General features: G+C 40.9%; 1 protein-coding gene across 4 annotated transcripts in view; it reads left to right on the plus strand.

The window, feature by feature from the left end:
• Nucleotides 1-15,953, plus strand: part of LOC116048555 (rho GTPase-activating protein 21) — an 85,852-nt gene that overhangs the window by 38,486 nt on the left and 31,413 nt on the right. For 2 of the 4 annotated variants that reach the window (XM_031297692.2, XM_031297693.2), the window contains exons 1-3: nucleotides 26-636; nucleotides 7,454-7,642; nucleotides 10,586-10,607. In XM_031297692.2, coding sequence (XP_031153552.1) covers nucleotides 325-636; nucleotides 7,454-7,642; nucleotides 10,586-10,607 — 523 coding nt within the window. In that variant the 5' untranslated portion in view covers nucleotides 26-324. Of the gene's footprint in view, nucleotides 1-25; nucleotides 637-7,453; nucleotides 7,643-10,585; nucleotides 10,608-15,953 lie in introns of those variants that run through there. The other 2 variants (XM_031297695.2, XM_031297694.2) reach the window with 1 other exon arrangement.

Here is a 15,953-nt window from a genome sequence, read left to right on the forward strand (position 1 = left end):
GTGTGGTGAGTGGGTGGGTACGTCAGTCAGTCGGACTGGGCTCTCTGCAGTGCACTCAGCCGCTGCGCTCTCCTCTCGGCTGAGTGGAAACATCATGTGTCTGTGGGACGCTCAGAAGAACAGCCCTGTTTCTCCAAACTGAGACCAGAATAGACAGCTAAAGACAGACCTGGGGAGGAAGAGGGCACAAAATGGACTCATCCAGAAACTTGGAGTAGACTACTTAGAAAAGAGGAACCAAAAGACACTGAAACCGGAGCCTTTTTGAGGATAGTTTTTATCTATTCAGCCTTTTGATCCTACCACCTCAAACCTGGCTATGCCATGCTGGCCCAGAGGAACGGGCTACCACCAGGCTGTAAGCCAGTTCCTCTGAAGGATCACCCAGACCTGCGGGATGTGGACGTGAACGCCGAAGGGTGCTGCTCCCTCTCTCGTTCCCCGTCATCTGGAGGTTGTCCCTGGGCTCGCCTGGCTGGGGTGGACGGCTGCCTGTCAGAGCCGTACTGTCTTTGGTTCCAGCTTTTGGCCAGGGCCTACTGGGGAGAGGTAGAACTGGGGCTGACCAGTCCTAACCGCAGCGTGTCCTGGGCTCGGCTCAGAGAAGCCTCCAGAAAGAACTGTGTCAGATCTCGGGTAAGGACAGTTGAGCATCTTGTGTATTGACATTTTGAGGAGGCAAGTTTAGCAGTTTTGAGGCATTTAGCGAATACCCTGACTTGCTGAAATACGTGTTTAGGCGGTATCAGTGGCAGAGGTGTGTAGGTTTACGTAGGAAGCATTTGACAGGGGAGGAGAGGTTTAGGGGCGGCTACACTTTGTTGTGCTGTCTGAGGAATTTTGTGTGCGTCATCCTGCTCTCCAGCAGCAGGGTAGTCCCGTTTCACTGACCGATATCTTTTGTAATGTGAGTGTGTCTGTGTGTGTGTTTTGGTTTTAGGTTTCATTTATTGTTGCTCCCTTTGGTAGTTTCCAAGTGACACTTTGCTGTATGCTGTCAGAGGAAGATGAGGTGGATTTTCCAGCTGTGCGTATTTTAAAATGTATCCTTCTACCATTAGGTTTTTTTTTTATATAGCATGGACTAAAGCTTAATAGAATGAAGTCATTGTGCAGTGATGGACCAAGGAATATTTTCCTATAGTATATAGGGAATAAGGGTGACTAATGTTAAAGTCTGTGGTCAGAGAGGGAGAGAAGTTTGGGAAGAAAAGGCGAGAGGGAGTGAAAGAGGTAGACGCATGAGGTCAGACGACCCACGGGTGACTCACACACTTTCTTTTCTAAGAAAAAATAAGAAATGAAAATAGTGTGGAGAAAAGCTGAGTCCACAAGTAATGCCATTCAAATTCACTCATCTCATATACATAAAGTAGCAGGAATAGGCATGCAAATGCACCATCCCGCAGGCCACGACACCATATGGCAGTACACAGATCAAACCCTAAGTGTGGACATAATGGTGACTGTTTTGGCTGAACAGATTGCATGCATAATTGAGTCATTTTTGTTTATCAGGTAATTGTGTGAGCTTGTTTGGAGCAGATTTACAGTATTGTACCTTTAGTGTGCGGCTGTCTTTTACTGAGGCAGTATGCTGCTGTTTCCCTTCACATTGTGCTATGCTCCTGCTTCTCTTGCTGTATAATTCAACATGTTATATATGTAGAGAGATGGAAAATGTGTGTGCACACCTCTTCCATGGGTCACTTGAGCCAATGGCTTAGCTATTGCATAATAAAACATAAAATCTTAAGTATGAAATCAAAACAAACAGCTAAGTTGGACTGTCAGCCTCTCCTCAATGTTACAATGTGGACTGAGGCTTACTTCCAGCTCCACACCACTGGGTATTGGTGGTGATTTCACCAGTCATACCATTAAGTCCACACCCATCCCACTCTCTGGAGGCCTCTACATCTGCTGCTCCCAGACAGGCCGAGGAGAGGTGTGGATAGAGAAGTCAAATGGATGGTGGGGAGAATGTCTTTGTTTTGGATCCACACCTCCGATGTATTTTGGTAGGAGAAGAGCCTGTGGAGAGATCTGGGTTGAGGCTGAAACTCTTGGCAGGCTCTCGTAGCCTGGAGTCACTACGGTAGTGTTAGCAATAACCGCTAGCGCACACCCTGTGGTGTAGTGGTTCAGCTTCATCATTACTTTGATGATGGATGTGACAAAAGTCTTGTTGCTCAGACAGCTCGCAGCAGCAGGGAAGGCCAGAGTGTTTCTCAGTGATGGCTCAATATAGACGTTGTGATTAAGAGTTATAGAATATTTCCTGCTGTATGTGTGTTGTAATGATAAAGCTGGGTTGTAAAGTTCCTGAAAAGGCTTTGGAAAGTAGATTCACAATGGAGTTGGAGGGTTATTGTTGTCTTGTATGTTTGGACTATTGCAACACGTGACATTTTTTTGACTTTGAAACACTGAGAAATACGATAGGGCTGCAACTATCGAATATTTTCACTTTCGCTTATTTTCTTTGTTAATTTATTCATTGTTTGGTCTCAAAATTGGCCATCACAATTTCCCAGAGCCCATTGTGACTTGACAAACCAAGACTCCAAAACTCAAATATATTGAAGTTACAAGAAGGAAAAGCAGCTTATCATTAAATTTGAAAGACTAGAACTATATATTTTTTGGCATTTATGCTTAATGAACGGCTGGAGAATTTAATTTATAGGGGTGATAAAATGATTATATAGGGTATTTCACACTGTTCCTTAAGGTCTCCTAATAGGGTATGTAACATTGGTTGGGCTGAAAATGGCCCGGTTGCTATTTTATGGGCCCTTATGCATCCCTGTGTTTTGGCCCTACTTGGAACGAGAGCTTTTCTTCCAAATATGGTATGCTCATGAATATTTAGATGAGCTGCGCGCTGATTGGTTGAGCGAACCACATACACATACATTGGAGACTAGATAGCAGGTCCCATATTTCAGACACTGCAATGTTTCGTTACTAAATTCACTTCTGAGACTTTTTTATGCGAGAAATCAACAATATAAAGCTCAAATATGGGCTGTTTTCTGAAAATTGATGGCTAATTGCAAATTTGGTAAGACGTGTCGGACTTCAGGAGGTCCACACAGTCTGACGAGACTTCGCTCCATACCCAGGGCAAAGTCACCGTTTCTGGGTTACTGGACTACCGGGGCTCCGCGGAGCTGGCCGGCTGCCGGGATAACTATAGTATATTTACAGTTTGAATTTCACTTCATGAAATTGTGAATGTGAGGGGTTTCCTAAGCTGCTAGTGTCCCTTCAATCCTATGGGCGAAGATCGCGGCTAGCTAGCTACACTTTCGGCATAATTATAATGTATTTACACTTTGAATTTCGTTACGCCACTTATATTACAGCTACCCTAAGGTCTTACAAAGCTAACACTTGTGTCCGATTTCAATTTAATGCATTTTTGTGAATGTGAGGGGTTTTGTTAGCTGCTAGTGTCCCTTCAATCCTATGGGTAAAAATCGCGGCTAGCTAGCTACACATTCGGCATAACTATAGTATATTTACAGTTTGAATTTTGTCACGGCATGTATATCACAGCAAACCTAAGGTCGTACAAAGCTTAGCTAACACTTTTGCCGGTCGTGACGGAGATCCATTTATCTCACAGCGAGCCGAGGTCTGTGAAGGAGGACACGCCAGGCGGCGGGGCAGCACCGGCCGCTGTCATGTTAGCCTGCTGAGCTCCTGCTGAACTCCGACATACAGTCGGACAAAATTTGCAATTAGCCATCAGTTTTCGTAAAACGGCACATATTTGACCTCTACATAGTTGATTTCTCGCATTAAAAAAGTCTCAGAAGTGAATTCAGTACAATGTATAAAATTTCTGAGATCTGCCTGACCTAGATTCAGAAGACTAAGCTGACCTCAGGTCAGTGGTGTAGCCTATGTAAATGTTGGGGCGTGACAAAGACTAGAGACTAGAGCCAAATAAGGGACAGCCACATAGTTGACGTCAACTATTAGCTCTGTTGAGATTCGCCTGTTTTCAGCAGCAGTTTCAAATTGTGAGATTTGCAGAGGAAAGAGGTGTCAATGGAATTTTGAGGTTCTATGTATGTCCTAGTTACCCTCCAAACTGTCGTTTTTCAACTATGACAAGGTAAAATCGGTTTTGCATTCTATCACCCCTTTTAAAAACAATTGTTGCTGACTCGTCGATTAATCGACTAATAGTTTCTACTACACTGTGGTGGCTTTTGCTGTAATTTAGTTGGACATATTTATATATGTGCGTTCTTTAAAACATTTTTTAGAAAAAATGGATTGGTTCACAAAATCACATCATAATGTACCAGAGTTTTAGAGATTTCTTTTAGAGATTAGTCATCTCATCTCTCATTTCATTAGTCAATCAATAGAAAATTGGCAACTGTTTTGACAATCAATTACTCATCAGTCTTTCTTTTTTTTTTTTTTTTTTTAAGTAAAAATGGAAAAGAAATCACTGGCTTCATCAACAGCTTCTGATTTAGCTCCAAATATGAATTCATGCTGTTTTTTTTTCCATCCATGATAATAAACTGAATATCTTTGGTGTTTTTTACTGTTAGTCCGACAAAACAAAATATTTGAAGATGTCATCTTGAACCCGATGAATCAATTAATATACCGAATATTTAATGAAGACTCAATAATGAAACTAATCGGCAGTTGCAGTTCTACATCAAAGTATTGAGCCTTTTATCACAATGTAATCTCTAAGTTTAGATGTATTATGTGACCACCTATTACTCCCTATGTGTGTGTGTGTGTGTGTGTGTGTGTGTGTGTGTGTGTGTGTGTGTGTGTGTTTTGTAATATCATCTTCAGGAAAAGAGTCATTTTGTAAACTGGGGTGACTCACTGTATTTTCAGCTTAGCTACAGTTGCCAGTTGAGACCGAGTCAGTATAAACACTTTCTCTTGTAGAACGTTTTAAATGAAAGTTTTGCTGCTGATGTGTAGCACGTGTTGTGTTTTGTAGGCATTCATTTTACTCAAGCTGAGAGCAGCCAGCATTTACTGAGAGTTTTTTTTTTATCCCGTGTTAGTCACAGTAGGAATGTAGAAGATAAGTCTGTCATCATGCAAACATGCCAAATAGCCCTGCAAAGCCCCAAATGTGCAATAACTAAAGCCATATGTATGGCTGTGCGCAGCTCGGGGTAGTACAAATGTGGCTTAAATGACAATCCTGATTATTCTGACAGATACTATGATCACTACCATTAACCACAACTTAGGAACAAAATTGTCTGACTGCATTTTTGGCCTCTGTCACCAACATTTTAACACTTTTCATCTGAGGATAGCAGGTGTGCTGAGTCAAATGAATGTTTCTGCATTTTCAAGCTGAGACTCAGATGTCTTGATCAACAGCTGCTCGTGAATGTGATATATTATATATCTATATTCTCACCGATTGCAGCCGCAGAGATCAGTTTGCTGGTATTTGAGACCATTTACGTTCAAGTGTTGATGGCATTAAGAATCGGGGAATATTCTGAGCTCTGCGACACTTAATGTATGTGAACTAAAATGACAGATCAAGTCCAGTAAATAACAAAGTTAATCTGTACAATGTACAGAATGTAGAATGTTGTAGTGGAAATGGGGGCGTATAGATAGATCCATCCATCCATCTTCGTCCGCTTATCCGGTATCAGGTCGCGGGGGGAGCAGATATCTGTATATCTATCTATAGATAGATATATAGATATATGTTGTATTGTTTGTGTGTTAGTATCAATCTGCCATTGTGTTTGTAATGACAGTCAGCAGAAGAATTCCAGGTCATGTTCCGCTTCATCAAAATCTGACTGTTATTTGCAGGTTACAGTCTACAACCATATGTCATCATGTATTTATGCAGCAGAAACACCCTACAACCTATCTGTTAACAAACCCTTGTTTACTCTTTTTTTCTTATTCCCAAAAGCTTAAACCTTGACCACAAAATGACACCTCAGCAGAAACAACAAGGCTTATAACTGTGACTAATCACCAACAGAGGGAGTTGATTAATAAGATCAGTGCTTACCCACGGGCTGTTTCTTCTTTGTTTTAGCAGAACCGCTATGCTTTATGGAATTACCAGAGGCAAAGTGAATGGAGTGTCTATACTTTTTTGTGGATGTGAGTTTGTTATTAACAGTGAACAAGTGGACATGTTCAGGTGCATCATTATTTTCACAACCACATTTGATTTCTTAGTTGTGGAGCACTGCATCATCTACAGCAGTGGTTCCCAAACCAATGAGTTGTTGAGACTGCCAGCGGGGGGGGCCCAGGATACATTTTGAGGGAGTTGATGATGATTTAAGGGGAAAGAAATAGTAAACAATATATTTCTGTTGCACAAGATTGTTTATTTTTTATCCTAACCTTTTAAAAATGTTTGGCTTTTTTTCTTGTTAAATACAGGATCCTTTCACCTGGTATGCCTCTAAAAGTCCTTTTGAAGTACTTGGTTAAACTGCTTACAGTGTCCACACTAAGGCCATAACCTGTGATAAAAGTCCCAACAAAAAAAAAGATTGAGTCACTGATGATTTTTTTTCTTCAGTTTTTTGCATTCATCAGCATCGTTCAGAGTGAGATGAGAAGATCAATACCATACTTGAATCTGTATGCTAAATATGAATCTATAGCCAGTTAGCTTAGCTTAGCATAAAGACTGAAAGCAGGGGGAAACCTCTAGCCTGGTTCTGTCCAAAATGAATGTAATAAATTCCACCTATCAGCACCTCTAAAGCTCAACCTTTAAAAAACAAAGCTGAGCCCCCCTGTTTTCAGTCTTTATGCTAAGCTAAGTTTAAGGACAGTGAGACAGTTTATTAAAAAGATAGTTTAGAAAGACACTACCGTTCACGTATACATGCGGGCGCCATCTTGGGAAAACAGTCACGACCAGTCGAACGACGAATACGTGAACAGTACTGTCTTTATAAACTATCTTTTTAATAAACTGTCTGTACACTAAACTGTCAGTTCTCAATGCTTCGGTTTACATGTAGGGACCCTCATTATATGCTACCGTGGAAGTGTGGTGCTATTTTGAGCCTTGTTAGTGGTGTAGAAATAGCTATTTCTTTTTACTTTACCAGTGCCGCGACGACTAGCGTTATAAGGTAATTAGCGGTTTGTGATAAAACTGGTCACATTTGATTAGCACGAAAACATATCCCAGAGATCGGTGAACTCGGTACAGATTTGTCCTTTAACAGGCTTCTGGTAGCCGATAGCTTATATTTACCATACAGACAAGAGAGTTGTATCAATCTTCTCATCTAATTCTCAACAGAAAAAAGCAAATATTCCCAGAAATAAAATTAAAAAAAGAGGCTCCTCTACTTTTCAGTTTCTGTCTGTGTCAACACCAGTGTACGCACCGCATATGTCCTGAAGATCAACACTGATGTACCTGTTTTTGTCCTCCTTTCAGGCCAAACAGAAGGATGGGCGCGATCAGAGCGAGGCGTCGGCCGTGGCTTCTCCCGGGCCAGAGGAGGAGGCTTTTTGCTGGCCGGGGCCCAAGACGCTTCACCTGCGCCGAACCTCCCAGGGCTTCGGCTTCACACTGCGACACTTCATCGTCTACCCGCCCGAGTCTGCCGTCCACAACTCTCTGAAGGTGACAGAACGTCATCTCTTACCCCTCTGTTGACACTATGACCTAAATATAACAAAACAAAACGATCTTTACAACGTCTAATGCAATTTAGAGCCGAGTAATTGTTCAAAATAAGCAAGAAATTCTGACGTTGATGTAAGAAAATATACTCACATTTCCAAAGTAAATAAACTTTTGTTGAATTAAGTGATGTAAGCCTCAGGCCAGCAGGAGGATCTGACCTAATATAAGACACTGTTGTAAAAATCTTTGCTAAAAGAGACTTACTAGAAACAGATGGAATAATCTTACACCACAGGCAGTTTTAAGCAAATAAAACTTGGTTTTTATATATATAGTTTAAGAACTAATTGATTTTTGACATTACCAAAGCAGTAACTACAATACGCATTTGATTGGACAAAGTACATCAGTGTTGTATACTGCTAAAATGGACCCTAGGACCCATTTCAACAACATTAAAAAGTGTAAGATTTTATTGCAACTTTTTTCTGGAATTTCAACTGAATCAGGGCTTTTCTCCAAATACCAGTCACTTTATTGGCTCTTGTCCTCTGTTCTAACTCTGGCCTCGCTGTCAAGGGCCTGGAAATTATAACTACTGGTCAGTGTTCCAGATTTTAATCATACAGTGTGACTTTATTTAGCTTTTTAGTGTCTACAATGATTAGAAAACACCTGATTTGTGTGACACGAGGGGGAAAACATAATCAGAATCGTGATTTTCAGCTGCTGTTTGAACACAGCTGTAGACAAACACATCAGTACTTGCGATGTGTCCCAGTTCCACACTACTTACTAATTGCACACAATATGTACTGTTTATCATGTTTATCATGTTTTTGCTGTTCTGAGATCCACCACTTGTAATTTTTTTCCAGCTGTGAGGAGCTCCTCAATTTCCCTAGTGGGAGGAAGTGTTTTTTCCACATTCTGTGTTCCCATTTCAAATGTTTTTTTTTTTAATGATATCCTCAATGTTAGTTAACACAGAAACAAGTACCGGGCGCCCTTTGATACTTAATTTTGTCACATCACAAGTGTGGACACACGTCATACTGAAACCTGCTTGGAATCAGTATGCAGTATAGAATTGGGATACAGCTTAGGCATAGCACTTGGAAATCAACATTTCATCTGTTTAAGATGTTAAAGTTGCGACATTTAGTTTGTTTAATTGTGGCCACGCTGCGCCAGACTGAAGAGCAGTACAATATCCCACTTGAACTGTTATATTATCTATGCACGTCGTGTCAGTAATGTTAGCAAGGGGTTTTTCAGAGCCTCCCTGACTTGAATCATCCCACCTGGGAAGTCTGCCAGCTGTCCTCTGGATAACATCCGTACCAATCTGCCCTTTGGTATTAATCCTGACGTTACAGCACTTCCGACTCTTAATGGGCACAGACGAACACACTCGGGGCTTTGGGTCAATACGACGGGGCTTCTTTAATGGTAGAATGTGAGTGTTTCGAGTCAGCTTCCTCAAAGCTTATCGTGGCCTCCTGACTACTATATTTTTGTTAGTGATAATTCAGGATAAATTTGGTTTACTTTTCTCTGAAGTGTATTTTGACAACCTTTTCAGTTTGCACAGAAGGATTTCCTACTTGTTAGCATAGTGCGTTCTTGTTTATAGCTTTTGGCTTCTGTTCTGCATGTTGAAAGAGAAACTGTGGCATGATTAGGATTTTCAGATATTTGTGTAATCGAAAAGATAGGCAGTTTCTCCCAGAGGCCTTCTTGGATGACACAATGTTGTTTCGGCCACTTTTAAGTCCAAAGTGGACCACTATGTGCTTTGTGATCTTGCTGTAACTTAATAAAAGGACATGAAGGTTTTGTGGACTTGAATTGAACCCAATTACATTAGCAAGTTTGTTGCTCGAAATCTCTTATCCAGCAGTCTAAGGTGTATACTATGCAAAATAAAGGCAATAAATCCATCTTAAAACACTGGCAGCTCCTGACAAAGCAGAATTTAGCCCTTAGTGTCCTGTGTAAGAAGTTAGCATTATTATTATGTAAATATGTAATCTTGAGACATTAATATAGGGCTGTTGATTATTTTCTTGATTAATCGATAGTTGTTTGGTCTATAAAATGTCTGAAAATCGCCCAAGGTGACGTCCTCAAATGTTTGTTTCGTTCCAAAAACGATATTTAGTCTACTGTCATACTTTTTTTTTATTTAATAGTTGACAACTAATCAGTTAATCTTTGCAGCTCTACATTAATATATAGACAACTAAAACAAGCTGTTGCACGGCAACATTTTGTCTTGACTTTTAGCTGACTGTCTTGAGTCCGCCATGGCCTTCTTATCATAAGACGTGATTCTGGGAAATATTCAAACTGAAGCTTTAAATTCCAATCCATCAGGTCACACTCACTGTACACCCTGACCAGTTCTCCCATTATGTAACCCAAACCGACAAGAAAAACAAAAATTCCGGGTCTTGGATTGGAGCACTTGATTAATCGCAGTTTGCAGGGTTAGCTTGAAGAGGGTCAGGCCGTCTTAAGGAAAGCCTCGGGAGAGCTGGGAGTCTTTAAGGATGCACGGAGAACATATGTGTCACTGAGGGGTGGATTAAAGCAGGAGTGTGTGGATTTTTAGCTGGGACTCAGAGGGAAATTAAGGTTTTATGTGTTGAGCAAATTAAAAAAAAAAAAAACACACACACAAACATGAGTCCTGTCCGCTCTTGTGTCCTTGGAAGCTACTGTAAGATTACAACACACACAGAGGGAGTGTGACTTCATTCTCTGCGCAGGACGCCATTACTCCACTACATCTCTACATCTATAAGTGTGGTGCATCAACCTGTGAATATGCTGTAGTGATGCAAAAAAAATTAATGAAGAAGTATTTTCAAAAAAAGAGAAACTCTTAAATGAAGTGAAATCACAAATCATTTACTTTCTGTTTTTCTCGTCCAGGATGAAGACAATGGCAGCCGAGGTAAGTGTAAAAAAAAAAAAAACTGTAAACCTTGTTCTATTTTCTTTTTTTAATCCCTGCATGCATTAGCGATGTGTTCTGGGACCTCAGGTGTTGAGAAAACAATGGCACAGAATCCATTTACTCTCAGCTACTCTTCAGTAACTCCCCAGAATAGGGATCAAATTAGGATTGACAGTCCATTACTCTAATGTATTCGCACTCTTTATAGATTGAAACATTTCATTAGCTTTGGCAATTCAGTCCCATTAATAGCTTTTATTAATGGAGTGATTTGACCCGGGAATGGTACTAAAGCCAGTGTAAACAGCATGTCGCAGGAGAAGCTGCCTCTTCTGCAGGCTGTCAGGCAGACAGGCGATGTCGTGCTGCACTCAGGGTGTTTTAAAGCTTTGCTCTTCAGAGTGGCACTCAGAGCTTTGTTAGCTTGGCAAGGCCTCAGCATTCCTCAGAGCATCCAGCTCCTCATTCCAGTCCCTCAGTATTTTGCTCACGTCTGCATGAATGCAGTAGGATTGCTCTGCTGTGCTTCATCTGAAGTCTTTTCAAACAGCACTGCATCTCATGTCTGTGTCATATAGAAACACAACGCACGTGTACATGGGCTCCCATAAACATAACACCAAGACTGAACAGCAACAGTGTGGTCTTAAAGAAATAATCCATTGTATTTCTGTTTAAATAAATATCCCATTTTTGGAAAAAAGGGATGTTTCCTTTACCCCAGGCCAGTTCACGTAAGCTTATGTATTTTTCTCATCCAAGCTCAGGATAGATCTTTCTTTTAAAAAACAAATTGATATCTTTCTGGCAGAAGCACCAGTGTTTTTGGCTGTAATGAATGGGGGGAAAGGGAGAAGATTGTCATCATTAGCTGTTTGTTTGACTAGTAATGAACCCAAAGCTCTACCAGGTGTGATTCAGGGAATTGTTATGGCATGAGTGGACAGTGAAAGTAAAGAATCCAGGGTTAGAGGAGGGTGAGCTCAGCACTTTGTGATAATTCTGACTCTTAAATGCCTCTCAACGGGAAATTGAGAGATTCCTGTAAGTGTCCCTCATCATCCCTCTTGGCCCTTGGTGTCACATTCCTCACACTACCCCTCTCCCCACCCTTTTTAACCCCTCCGTGTCCACCCGCCTCATTCAACACAGACCTCAAAACATTGAACAACTCGCACACGAGGGCCCAGCTGTGGCAAGAGGAAACCCTACAGGGAATTTGTGTGGCTACACATTCTTGAACTTTAATTCCTTTTTGTGACTCTACCTGAAAGAAGTCATGTAAAACCCATGTATGATTGTGTGTGTGCGCCCATGTCATAAAGTAGTATGTGGTAAGTGCAAAAGAACCATTCACCCCAAAGCTCAATAGAGATGGTGAATAATGATCCTGGCCTGGAGAGAGCCCCCCCCCCTGCTGCCACAGGAAGTCACTTGGCTTGCTTCCAGCCTCTCATAAATCCTTCTTTGCCTCTCAGCAGGCTCAGAGACCCAGCAGTGGTGATGATACTGGCAGGTAGTAGGATCCATAGCTTATAGCAACAAGGGCACCAATATTAATCAAGCGTTAACATTTATAATAGTAATAAATGTTGTAACATTGTTGTCGCTGTCCAGTGAAAACTGTGTATCTCCAAATCTGGTGATTTTTCAGGTATCCTGAAATATTGGAGTGTTCCATTATGGTTTGAGAAAATTATTTTGCGTCTCAAAATAAAAGAAAACATTTAAAAAATATTTTTTAATCAGAAAAATGCATTGCTTAAAAGCTGAAAACATGATAGTTCAGGGTTTATTTTTTGATGTTTTCACAGGACAGTAATGTACAACGGTTTTCATGATAACCGGGACTTAGCTTCTGAACACAGAGCTGGATCTAAGTACGACGAAAAAGGCTCTGATTTTACGAAATATAATTGTAACTTTTGATGAAATCGTACTGCTCCGAGATAAAGACAGATCTAATAAAATTCTGTCCATCTTGTGTGCGTTTTTATGACTGCAGCCAGCTGTTAGACCAGATTTACCCTTTTAATTAGAGGTTTTCTCTCGATCGCCAGCTCTTTCCGTCTACATGTTGAAGTGTCCAAACTGCTCCTGATTGCATGTTGTGTCCAGATGTAATGTAGTGTCTCTTCTGCACAGCACTCCCAATCTCATTCTGGCTTTCCTTCTTTGTGATCATGCCTGCTTTTAAAACATACACTCAGTTGCCAATGCAGTCCTACGAAAAATACATGAAAGTTATATAATAGAATAATAGAAACATCTGACAATATAATGTGACAAGTAATGTAGTTCTCAACTGAAAAGCCACTTGATTACAACATGCAACAGCCAAGCTGCCCTTTAACTGCACCTGTGTCCTTATAATCTTTGGAATTAAAGCCTAAATAGATTTAATAAGGAGTTCTACATGATTTGTACATTGATTCTACATACAATGTTGGCTAAAAAGTTAAGACTGAAAGTTCATTGTTGACCTATTTGTTACGAATCAACATGTAGCCAGAGACTGAGGGAATTTAAAAAAAAAAAAACGATTTGAAATGGCCTTTAACTTCCGGATATTTAGCTTTTGTGTTATTTTTCAGTGATGCCTACAAATAGTTATTGTTGTTATGTGATCACAGCAAACAGCATGCGCTCCCGAAACACATCCAGTAAACACACGCAGACCCAGACAAACAATAGATCCCATGTGTTTAGTTCTTTTAACATTTAGCATTCTGCAGCTTTCTCCAGTTTTCTGTACCAGAGTCCGGTCTGTGATGTTTACTGCAGCCTCCCGGCCTCCCCAGCGCTCCTCAGTGCAGTTTATTTGCTTGACTCTGGGCCAGTGTGTGATGAGACTGTTGGTGTTTGGAGAGAGAGTGGTGTGGGGTGGGGTGGGGTGGGGCTAGCTGGGTGTTGCTGCTGGAAACATTTCAAACGTCCAGAAAACACACAGAAAGACCCACACACACACACACCGACATAGACACACAGAGATAGCAAACGTAAACATTGATATACAGTGTGTAGGTGCATAGTGAAAACACGGAAACGGAGTGTGTGTGTGTGTGTAAAGTATGGATCTGTTTATTTCCTTTCGCAGTGGTTGTCTACATACCAAATCTTCCTCTCTATCTCACTTCCTCTCTTCTTCCCCCCTACTCTGTCTGTCTCTGCCTTTCCTGTATCTCTTTCTCTTCAGCTGTGTATTTTAGCAGGTTGTTGAAGGGTAAAATCCAAATGAGGCGTTCTGTGCTATGCTTATGAAGCTGTGGTACCTCAGCAGCATAAAAGAAATGTCTCCTCATCTGTTCAAATATTTGTTTTTCATTCAACATGTAACACTTTTCTCTGCAGAAACCAGCTCAGCTTTATTTCCCTTTTTTTGGGGGGGGTCCGATTTTGGTTCGTTCTCATAAAGTCTGCAGAGGGAACATAATGCAGGACAAGCAAACAGAATTCCCTAGTATTCCCCAGTGGGCTTTACAATGCCCCACCTTCTTTAACAAAGCTGTGTCCAAAGTTTTGTCATTCTTCTCCTTTCTCCCTCTCTCTGCTTCTAAGTCTACCCTCTAACCTCCCTATCTTTCTTTATCTTGTTCCTTTCTGTATCTGTTTTCTTACTGCCCTCAATGACTTTTCCAGTTTCAGTTTGTTACCTTACACTGAACTCCCCAAATGTAGGTTCATTTATTAGCTCGTTTTCTCTTATTTATCTATAGCTACAAGTAGATCTCCCGACCAGCTATACAGTTTATCTTTAATGTGAGTAATTGTAAAGCTGACAACTTGCTTCTTTGAGAAGTTGTTTAGCATTAAGACTGGAGTCATAAAAGCTTTTTTAGGCAAATATCCAAATGCAATTGACCGTTCACCCTCTTTAATTACCTTTGCTACGCCTGTTGCTAAGCTTTTTGTTCTCACATATGCAGTTTACAGTGGAAGATTTACCACTCAAAATGTATAGTAATTGTTTAAAGGTCCCATGACATGGTGCTCTTTGAATGCTTTTATATAGACCTTAGTGGTCCTCTAATACTGTATCTGAAGTCTCTTTCCTGAAATTCAGTCTTGGTGCAGAATTACAGCCACTAGAGCCAGTCCCACAATGAGCTTTCCTCAGTATGTGCCATTTCTGTCTGTAGCTATTGAGGAGGAGAGAGGGGGGGCAAGGTGGAGGGTGGGGGTGTGGCCTTGACCAACTGCCACTTTGCTCGTTTGAAAGCCATGATGTCTCTCTCTCTTTCTCATGGGGGGGCCAAATTCTCTGGGCGGGCAAAGCAGAGAAAGGGGAGGTAACCTTCCTCCTTATGACCTCATAAGGAGCAGATTCCAGATCGGCCCATCTGAGCTTTCATTTTCTCAAAGGCAGAGCAGGATACCCAGGGCTCGGTTTACATCTATCACCATTTCTAGCCACTGGGGGACCATAGACAGGCTGGGGGAACGCATATTAATGTTAAAAAACCTCATAAAGTGAGATTTTCATGCCATGGGACCTTTAAAGTTGGTTGTTATTTTTAGACAGAGGTAAACAAAAGCAGGCTTTTCATTTCTAGCTGGCAAATATCAATTTTACTGTATCAGAATTGCATCCTCACCAGTTGAACCAGTTGATGTAGAAAACAGCATTGTTCATGTACAGTATTGCAGTGTAGAGTTAGTTAGTTCTTGTATTATAAGTAAAATAAGGAAAAATGTAAGATCAAAATGATTTCATTCTAATGTTGGCTGCTTGGCTTACACAATGCTAACTCAGGTAACAGTGGCTGGGGGTAACATGGTCAACTCCTATAACTCTAGCCTAAACTCTAATAAAGTAGTGGGGCTTACTACAGAGTGAATATGCTTTCGTCAACGAATGCTAACCTGTCACTCCACCAACTAATGTAGTCAGCGCTACTGTACAGTAGGTAGTAAACATTTTAGCTGAACATGCTAACATTAGAGCAAATAAACACAGTTTAATCCATTCCTTTTAATTTTTGCTTTTGGAAAGGTTAGAAAAACCAGACACCACCCTCCACATTCATGGCCAGCTGGCTCATGTCACACATTTCAGACAGTATTTTAGGCTAAAATCACCCCATCTGTTTCCAGATGTTTGTCACTTCTTCCCTGTCAGTTGAACTTAAACTCCCTTGGTGGATAGTTTGGCTTATTTTACAGAAAGAAAACAAAACACTGAATCAACTTTTTTTGCTGTGTGGTCAATACATATCCTCTTTCCCCCAGTTGGATTTTAGTGTTTGGACTTCCTAGAAAAAAAGTGATGGAAAGTACTGCACCACCTTCCTGTCTGTCCAGGTGTCTGTATGTCTGTGTGTTTGTGTGTGAATCTGTGTCATG

The sequence above is a fragment of the Sander lucioperca genome, chromosome 23, assembly GCF_008315115.2.
Source record: "Sander lucioperca isolate FBNREF2018 chromosome 23, SLUC_FBN_1.2, whole genome shotgun sequence".
NCBI lineage: Eukaryota > Metazoa > Chordata > Actinopteri > Perciformes > Percidae > Sander > Sander lucioperca.